At 56.8% G+C, this 9839-nt stretch overlaps 1 protein-coding gene across 1 annotated transcript; it reads left to right on the top strand.

Annotated features, from left to right (window-relative positions):
* Positions 1–300: 300 nt before the first annotated feature.
* Positions 301–5074, top strand: LOC119432669 (treacle protein-like). Its single transcript, XM_037699825.1, has 2 exons — positions 301–4690; positions 4941–5074. Exons 1-2 carry the CDS (start codon positions 301–303, stop codon positions 5072–5074), a joined length of 4524 nt encoding a protein of 1507 aa, XP_037555753.1.
* The last annotated feature ends 4765 nt before the right edge of the window (positions 5075–9839 follow it).

Genomic DNA, 9839 nt, shown 5'->3' with positions numbered 1-9839 from the left:
TGCTATTGTAGATTAGTAATGTCTCTTTAGCGTCCCCTAATCTTGTGGCTTTCGCTCTACGGCACATTCGCCAATACTTCATTCCTATTTCAAATGTACCGCCCGCTTCTTGGCCAATCTTCCGCTGTGGCATGTGGCATAGCCTGGCGATCACCATCATCCCGTCTGAAGGAACCAACATCACCATTACCGAAACACGCACGCGCACTCGCCGCGCGAGGAGGCCGAGAAGACCACGCGCTTGTCTTCGAATCCCGCGGTAGACATTGATTCCTCGCTGTTGCCTCGTTCAGTCTGATTATGGAAAGACGTGAGCCCAGCGTAGCTCGAAGCAGTCGTCCGCCTGTCTACCCCCGCTGCGGCCAGAGTCAAGGTCTAGTCCCGGCCGCAAGCAGTCGCATGGGATCGCCGAAGCCCTCAGCCTCGCCTCCAGCCCCTTCTCGGAGAATGGTGACGCGGCGCCACAGCGAAGACGACGAGACGGCGTTTCCGACGGCTCTGCCGCCCATCGATGTATCGGAGAGGATCGCGCTCGTCCCAGCACCGAGGCGGCCCTTGCGAGTCGCAGCGCTGGCCACCAGCCGCCGACAGCCGCTACCGAAGCCCAGGGAACGCCGCGAAAGTGCCTGTGGCCTCCAGCAGCCTTCGGTAGCCACGGGCTCGCCGAAGAAGTGCGCCGTGCCACGTCAACGCCCCGAAGGTTGGTTTCGGAAGGACATGGGCGACTCGATGTATGTCGCTGTGCCGGCGCGAGACGCCGTCGAAGTAGACAAGTCCACGGCGGCTCTGCTGAAAGGTGCCATCGCTGAGGACCGGCACGGCTCGCCAGCGACGGGAGAAGCAGAAGAAGCGTTGCCGAACGCAGCTGCAGCAGCGCCCGTACCAGCAAGCAGGGCTCCTGGGCGTCCGCAAGTCACCGCCGAGAGACGCGGTACGCGACCCGTACCCAGAAGCGGCGTTCAGGTGTACGTGGAGCTCCGAAAACCAGACAAAGAAAAGCGTGGGGATAAACGCGTCGGCTTAAGAACCGGTTTCCCGCGCAGTCAAAGCCCGATAAACGAGGATCCCGAAACGCCCGCGCGTCACAGTGGCGCCATCTCAGAAGTGTCACTTACGGTGGACACCGGTATTCAACACCAACGCAGGACGTCGCTACTGAAGAACATATCGACCAGCATAAGTGCCGCCTTGGGCAGGTTTTTTCACAAGGGCGCTGGGGCAGAACAAGTGCAGCCAGCTCCCCGTTCTGGCCAAGCTACGCGAACGGAGTGGAATGACGACATTGAAGCTGCTCTCAACGTCGGATTGGTCGCCAACGATGAAACCAAAACCACAGGTCAACGAGGTGAAAGCAATGTCCGCTCCCGCTATTACCGGGATCGCTGCGAAGGCCTGGCAGCTTCTGGCATATCCTTGACGCAAATCGTCAGCGTCACGAGGCGAACTGAAGCGAGAAAACCACTGGCGCCCAGACATATGGACAAGCAACAACAGCCGCCGAGGAGAGGCAAGGCAGAGCCTGAGCAAAGCCATGCGAAGCTACTCGAGGTGGCGGAGCTTTCAGCTAAACCGTCATACCACGCGGACAAGCAACACACACTGAAAGAAGCCAAGGCAGAGCCCATGGAAAGCTATTCAGATCTACCTGAGGTGAAGGAATTGCCTCCTGAACTACCATACCACTCGGACGGTGAACAGCCACCCAGAAGAGTCAAGGGAGAGCCTGAGGAACGCTCTGCAGAAGTACCCGAGGTGCCTACCGAAGTTAGCGGAATGTCTTCCTCAACAAAAGGAAGACGAGCATCGGAAGGTAGCGCAAAGGGAAGAGGCAAGAATAAACGCAAGAAATCTGCGTCAGCAATTGACGTCATTGAAAAGACCATTACTGAGGACACAGAAAAGTCTGAACTGAAAACCAAGGACAAGCCAGGGCGAAGAGGATCGAAAAAGGACGACGAAGTTACCGAAATGTCTTCCGGAACGAAAGGTAGACGAGCATCGGAAGGTGGCTCAAAGGGAAGAGGGAAGAATAAACGCAAGAAGTCTGCGTCAACAATTGACGTCATCGAGAAGACCATTATTGAGGACAGTGAAAAGTCTGAATTGAAAACCAAGGGCAAGCCAGAGCGAATAGCATCGAAAAAGGATGACGAAGTTACCGAAATGTCTTCCGGAACGAAAGGTAGACGAGCATCGCAAGGTGGCTCAAAGGGAAGAGGGAAGAATAAACGCAAGAAATCTGCGTCAGCAATTGACGTCATTGAGAAGACCATTACTGAGGACACTGAGAAGTCTGAACTGAAAACCAAGGGCAAGCCAGAGCGAAGAGGATCGAAAAAGGACGACGAAGTTACCGAAATGTCTTCCGGAACGAAAGATAGACGAGCATCGGAAGGTGGTTCAAAGGGAGAAGGGAAGAGTAAACGCAAGAAATCTGCGTCAACAATTGACGTCACCGAGAAGACCATTATTGAGGACACTGAAAAGTCTGAACTCAAAGCCAAGGGCAAGCCAGGGCGAAGAGCGTCGAATAAAAACGACGAAGTTACCGAAACGTCTTCCGGAACGAAAGGTAGACGAGCATCGGAAGGCGGCCCAAAGGGACGAGAGAAGACTAAACGCAAGAAATCTGCGTCAACAATTGACGTCATCGGGAAGACCATTATTGAGGACACTGAAAAGTCTGAACTGAAAACCAAGGGCAAGCCAGGGCGAAGAGGGTCGAAAAAGAACGATGAAGTTACGGAAATGTCTTCCGGAACGAAAGGTAGACGAGCATCGGAAGGCGCTGAAGGGAGCAGGCGAAAAAAGAAACGCAAGAAATCGGCATCAGCAATTGATGTCACCGAAAAGACTACTGTAGAGGTCATTGATAAGTCTGAACTGGAAACGAAGAGAAGGCCAGGCCGAAAAGGATCCAAAAAGGATGACGAATTCACTGAAACGTCTACCGGAGTGAAAGGTAGACAAACATCAGAAGGCGGTGAGAGGGACGGACGAAAGACGAAGCGCAAGAAGTCTGCAGCATCAAGTGAGCTCACTGAGCAGGCGATCGAAGAAGGCAACGATAAGTCGGAGATGGGAAGCAGGGGAAAGTCGAAACGAAAGAGCTCTACAGTACAGGGGCCTGGTAGGAAGGCGTCACTGAAGAAGGAAGAAATTACCGAACTGACGTCCGGGGCACCTGGAGCGTCTGGCGCATTGGAAGGAGGCAGAAAGAGGTCGGATAAAAGAGATCGCAAGGAGTCCACCCCAGGGGGTGACGTCACCGAGAAAAATGTTGCCGATGAAACTGAGCAGTCGTCGCTTCGAACAACCGGGATGTCGAGAAGAAAGAGCTCTGCACTGGACAAACGGGAGAAGGAACCGAGTGGAAAGGTATCCGAGAAGAAAGGCGACGTCGAAGAGGCCGGGAAAAGCGAAGCGAACGGAAATGATCGAGAACGGCGTATTTCCAGGACAGGAAAAGCGATCGAGCGGAAACACGACGCGGAAGAGGCCGGTAGTCCGGATTCAAAGGTGGTAGTTCCGTCGAAACTTCCCGGAGACAGAAAGAAATCATCTCCGGAAAGAGATACGGCCGAGGACGGCGCCAGCCAGGAGCGTCCCGTTGTAAAAAAGAGAAGACCCTCGCAAGCGGGGCTGCTCAACGGCACTGAAGAGGCGGGTGCGAGAAATATAGCTTTGCTGAGCCCTCCGACAATGCCAGATAAGGAGACGAGGGCGGAAAAGAGGCGCTCCTCGTGTCAGGCGCGGCTGCCTGTAGTCGTAGAGGGGCAGAGAGATGACAAGAAAGACAGCGCTGAGAGCAGCGCATCTGAGGGCAAACGAAAGAAGCGCCGGCGCAGCAAAGGCGAACGTAGTGCAGAATCGGACGTCACTGGGGAAAAGCGGGAAGATTCTGCAATTGTGCAAGATGTGGGACGCACTACCGGAAGTAAAACGTCACTTGGAGGTAGGAGAGCGTCCACAAAGAAACGGCCCTCGAAATCCAAGCGGAAGCAATCAGGGGCCTTCAAGTCGCGCGACGAGAGTTCTCGTGATGCGGAAAAGCAGCTTGCGGCGACCAAGGAGATGGAGCAGCCTTTAGCATCGGGTCAAGATGTTGCGCAGACGTTAGTGGTACGCGAAGAGGCAGCTCTCGTGGCTTTGCCTGTCGACGGAGCCTTGTTGCCGCTAAAATCAAACGAGCGCAGCACAGCCGCTGACAAGGAAGCCGATGCCGTCGTACGGGAACGTCAGGTACAGTCTCCCGCCACTGCCGAAGCAACCGCAGCTGAACCGGGTACGGCTCCACCGTCTTTGCAGCCTGGTGCAGTGTCGCAGGAGCGGCGCCGAAGTACGCAAGGAGGCCAAGTTGGCGCCGATAAGGACTTGGAGCTGGAGGGACTCGACGGAAGCTTGCAGGGAGGTCCTAGCAAGGTGCCTGCTCCGGAAGCTGATGACGGCGAGCCCAGTCGTCGGTGTAAGCTTTCGTCGGAGAAGGAAACTAAGGACGCTAATGACAACGGCAAGACGGGGCCACTGGTGCCTTCGCAAGAGTCTGGCCCGCCTGGAGGAGGAAAGCAAGATGATGTGCACTTGCCCGTGACGGTGACCGAGGACAAGGATAATCGCCTTAAAGAAAAGGGGAGAGATGACGTGGCGGGTGATGGAAAATCTCGAAAAGCTGAGAGCGAAGGCAAGGACCGTAAGGGTAAACAAGGCAAAGTAAAAGGAAAGTCAGAGGGCCATATAAATAAACAAAAGCACAAACATGGCCAAACGCACCACAGACACGAACATAAAAGGGACATGAAACGTTCCCGAAAAGAAAGCGACGAAGCGTCTACGAGGTGCGTGGAAACGCAGACTTGTCTGGCGGCTCCTGCGGTAGAGAAGGGCGGGCCGAGCTGCCGAGACTTCAACTTCGGAGTGAACTTGATCCCTATTACTCGCAGCACGCTGGCTTCGAATGAGCGGAGACAGTCCGGAAGAAGGCGGTCACCCGACGCGCGACAATCGTCGAAGGACCTCCCAGAAGTCACCAAGACGCTCTCGGACGCACCCGAACCTAAATCGGCTCCCGCGGTAAAAAACGGATCCGGTGCTCGTTCAAAGCGACGCAAATCGAAAAGACACTCTGAAGGCTCCAAAACGGGTCGCAAGGAGCGAAGAAAACAAACGCCGGCTACGGTAGAGTCGAAGCGCTCCGGTACAGCACTGTCCGATGTCAAACTAGAGGCGATACCGGAAGGAGATAAGAAGCTGATGTCGAAACAGAAAGGTTCCGACCTTTGCGAATGCCTCCCTTTGTTTTTTGACCATAAGACGCGCATGCCGGAGCCACCGTCAAAGCCCGTCATGGATGTTCTACGCACACAATTGGGAAGCGATCAAGGAAAGAAGGATGTTGACAGGAGTCCCGAAGAAGGCGTGGGTGATCAGAGTCGCGACAGAAAAAAGAGCAAGCGCGCAAGTTCTAAAGGACGAAAAACAAAACGAAGCAAACACGGGAGGAAGAAGGTAGGCAAGATGGGTGCCCAACGAGAGCTTCCAGAAGCGGGAGAGTCGGTTCCATTCCGGTTCCAGTGGCGTCCTAGGGAAACCATCCGTCCCCTTAGTTGGAGCACGGTGGGGTTAGGAACGGAGATGCCATGGCTACCGTCTCCTGCGGAAGAGCCTCCGAGTCCCAAGAATTTAATGTCCACCAAGGACGTGCTCCAAGCTTTTTCGTCCAGCTCAACGGTTATTCCCCTGGTCGGGGTCACGGGCGAACCTCCGTCACTTCGGAATGTCTCGGAGAAGCCAAAGGAACAACGGCCGGACGACATAGACGACGGAGACAAGGACGCCGGCACAGGGGAATCTCCGAGCCGCCCCACAGCCAAAGGAACACGTGGCCGATCGAAAGGTTCTCGGGAACGATCCAAAGGCGGGCGTCGCTCAAAGAAAGGCGACCGCAAGCCTTCGAAGCATGGAGGTAAAGACACCGAGGCGTCGCCGCAGCGTGAAGGCCGGAAACGTCAATCGAAGCGCAAAACTGGGAGCCGTGGTAAAAGAAGCTCTTCGAAACGGAAGAGGGACAAGAAACGACCGCCTGATGACGCAGACCCAAGCAAGCTTCTGGCCCATACCGGCCCGGAGAGTCAAGCTAGTCCAACGGAGAGACCGACAGCAAAGGAAAAGGCTGGTGAAAAGTCGGCACCCATTGAGGTTAAGGGCGGACAAGGTAGCCATGAATTCGACTTTGATATCACCCGGCGCTTGGTCACCAAGGGGACGTACGAACAGCAAGAATCTGTGCCAGCCGAGGAGCAGCAAGCGACAGCTACTGCGTCCTGGAAAGGTCCGGTGCCTGCATCTCAAAAGAGAGACAAGCGCCGCAAAAAACGCGTCAGTCGGAAGAACCGTCGTAGCGGTAGCGCGAAGAAGGGCAAGGCGGACCGAGAACGCCAACGCACAGACGGCGGAGCCAGCTCTACGAATGCGCCGGTGGGCAGGACTTCCCGAGGCTATGGCAGCCCTGCAGCAGCGGATCGAGCGAGCCCAAAGGAACGGCTTCCTTTTGAAGGACGACCGGAAGGGAAGAAACTTTCCGCTGCGGATTTGAATGATGAAGGCCAGCGCGACTTCAACTTCGTCATGAGCCGTCGCCCAGTGATTAGCGGGAAATATGGAGGTCGTGAACCTAAGAGAGAAACCGGGCAGCCGGAGTCGAAGATTGCGATTTCCAAGTCTCTGAAAGGCGGCAAGCGAGCAGGGGACAAGAAAGACGAACCCCACAAACTCCACAAGAGTCGTAAGAGCCACGGACGTCGCAGTGAGAAACCACGTGATGATTCTGGAGATATAGCCAGAAGCCCGTCGAGTTCCCCAGCCCAGGCTAGCTTGACCAGCACCGAAGAAAAGGCCGATAATGTGCATGCTGCTGATAATGAAAGCGCAAGAGGAATGGGGCGCCGTGACTTCGATTTCGTCATTGGATCGCATCCGGTGACTCGCGGGACTTTTCTACGACCTGACCTTACGCAGGTCAGCGAGCCGGCGAAATTCGAGGCGTTCGAGTGTCGTCAAGGTGCCTTCGTGAGAGATATTCGCACACACGATGAGGTGGCAACGCGCGCCGATTCGGGGTCCCCGCCCTCCGGAGACTGGGAAGGATCAGGAAAAGATCGCGAACGAAAAAGGCAACGCAGGCATCGCACGCGGTTCGACAGCAGGCGCTCGAAGTCGCGCTCCGGTGGCGGAGCGAGGAGAGGCCGAACGAAGTCCGGAAGTCGAAGCAGGAAGTCGTCCTCTCGCGGCAAGAAGCGCGACAAGCGGCGGCGACGGCACAGGAAGGACTCGCGGAGGCGTCGCCAAAGACGCGACCGAGGCGGTCGCCGAAGACGAGGCAAGTCGCGTTCTGGCAGGCGGAGGAAGAGGAGCCGGCGCCACCTTGCCGTGGGCTACGCCAGCACGAGGAAGGCGCCCACATTCTTCTGTGGCATGCTCATCTTGATAGCCTTCGTCGTCGTCATCGCTCTCTGCGTTGGCCTGCTTTATTACTACATGCTCGCCATCAAGCCACGCCATACGACGCCGGAGACCACGGCGTACAGCGTGATAATCGACAAGTTTCCAGAGAGCACTGTGGCTACGCGCTGGACTGACGGGAAACTACCGAGCACAGTGATTACCACGGCGTCGCCTGCACGTCCGCCGACACCTGTAACGCCGCGCATAGGAGTCTACTACTGCCCGACCTTGTATTGCAGATGGCAGGCGGTCGAAATAGACCGTATCCTTGCAAGAGAAACGAATCCGTGCGATAACTTTTACCAGCACGTCTGCGCCCGCTGGAAACAGGACTACTTGGAGGTGGTGCCGCGGAATGTGTCTTTGGTATCCCAGGGAACGCTGCTAATGGATAGGCTGTTGACCCGGTTTATAAATGACATCTATAATGCGAGCCAGGGCGACTTCCAAGTTGCGGCCAAACTCTACGTTGCCTGCGCCGACAGGAGGGAGAAAGTCCATACTACAAACAGGACCATGAAAGCAGTGTTCGAAGGCTGGACGATACAGGAGTGGCCGCGCACTGCTCCGGTTCCCGGCGGTGCCTCAGCTGTCTGGCGCTTCGCCGCCGAGCTGGTACGAGACTTGGGCCTGGCGACCATTGTCGGTGCCAGCGTGGGTGTCAACCCGGATGATCTGAACACCACGCTAGTAGAACTATATCGGCCACGGCTACTGCTGCCGGAAGCCAAAATCGACGATGGAATCGTGCAGGGTGTTGTCACCACACTCGTCGAGCGTCTTACCAGTTTACACCGCGGCGGAAGCACGCCCGGCCTGAACGAGAGCCTGTTGAAAGTCCACTCCGCGCTCGCCTCCTTTGTACATCCGCCCCATGACGACATCGCCGGCGACGACATTGTCGTGCGCCAAGTTGGACAACTCGGTCAAGGACTGCGTCAGTTCCTTCAAGTCCTCCTAGCCGACGTGCGCAGTCAAGTTAGTCGCGCCGAGAAGGTGCTGCTCCGCTCGCCGCTCTACCTCTTGGGCTTGGAAGAGAAGCTGAACGCAGTGCCGCCGCTAGATGCGCTCAACTACATGGGTTTCCTCGTGTACATTCGCGTCCTGCCATTTGTCATGGAGTTTGTCAGCAAAGGCCCCAATGTAGTGCAGTTGTGCCGGCGTCTCGTGGAAGAGACGCTGCCGGACTGCTTCGCCAAGGTATCTAAGCAGTGGCGGACATCCACCAACCAGGACGTCGCGGCGCGCGAATGGCTTTTCCAGCTAGAGGGTGTGTTTCTCAGGCACGTAGCGGACTTAATTTGGATGAGCGAGCTGTCCTCGCTGCTGGTCCGATATCGGCTTAAGACGCGCGTGTTCACGCAGTTCGGTCAGCTGGCGGGCGAGCAGCGCCAGTGCGCGCCTACTGGAAATTTGAACCCAGAGAACCCAATTCTCTTCTTTATGAACATCAAAAAGCGGCAGCAGGAACAAGTGTTCGAAGGACTCCTCGTCAACAGCTCGACGCTTCGGCGTCGACTCGCGGCCACTCACTCCGACCTTTCCGATGTCGTGAGGTTCGAGCGCGCCTTTCGCACGATACACGTCCCAGCGGCGCTGTTCGACTTTACCATGCCGACTAACAGCTCCGTGTTCGTCTTCCAGCTGGCGCGCGTCGCCGTCCGCCTGTTTCATGGCTTGATGCAGCTGCTCGACGAGAACCCGTACGAGCACGAGACGCCGTTCGTACTCACCGACGAGTCACGTAGGCGCCGGGGCGACCTGGTGGCGTGCTTCACCAGGGACGGCCAGAAGAGCCTGCCCGCTCGCTTCCGCGGGCCCGGTGTCGCCGAAGGCCAGCTGGGCGAAGTATTCCTGGAGCGGACGACGGCGCTCTTGCTGGCGGCGAAAGCTTTTGACGAGCTGCTCAGCCTGCGACGTATTTGGCAGCTGGACCTGCGGCTCAAAGGCCTATCGCGCTTGTCGGGGGACCAGCTGTTCTTCATTTACTTCGCCCTCGACAACTGCGTCCTGGCCGACGAGAAGCTCCACTGGAACAGGCTGCCAGCAGAGCAGCTGGTCAACGTGCCGCTGAGACACACGAGGAAGTTCGCAGAGGCCTTCGGCTGTCGCGCTGGCCGAGACCGCATGGTGGCTTCTCCCGGCGGTGAATTGTGCGAAGTGTTTCGTCGACATCCGAGCGAACGCCGAGTGTGGGAAGCGCGTCGCAGTCGGTCTTGGCCAGTGAACGGCACGCCAGCAGCCGAAGACGCGTAGGCCTGGTTTGCAACGCACGCAGAAGCGGACGACCCTATGGAGGCGTAGCGGACGATGCGAAGGATGGGCAACTTCCAGCACCT

Source organism: Dermacentor silvarum, chromosome 11 (genome assembly GCF_013339745.2).
Source record: "Dermacentor silvarum isolate Dsil-2018 chromosome 11, BIME_Dsil_1.4, whole genome shotgun sequence".
Classification (NCBI taxonomy): Eukaryota; Metazoa; Arthropoda; class Arachnida; order Ixodida; family Ixodidae; genus Dermacentor; species Dermacentor silvarum.
Note: the sequence above shows the minus strand (reverse complement) of the source record. Positions and strands in the feature narration are given on the sequence as shown.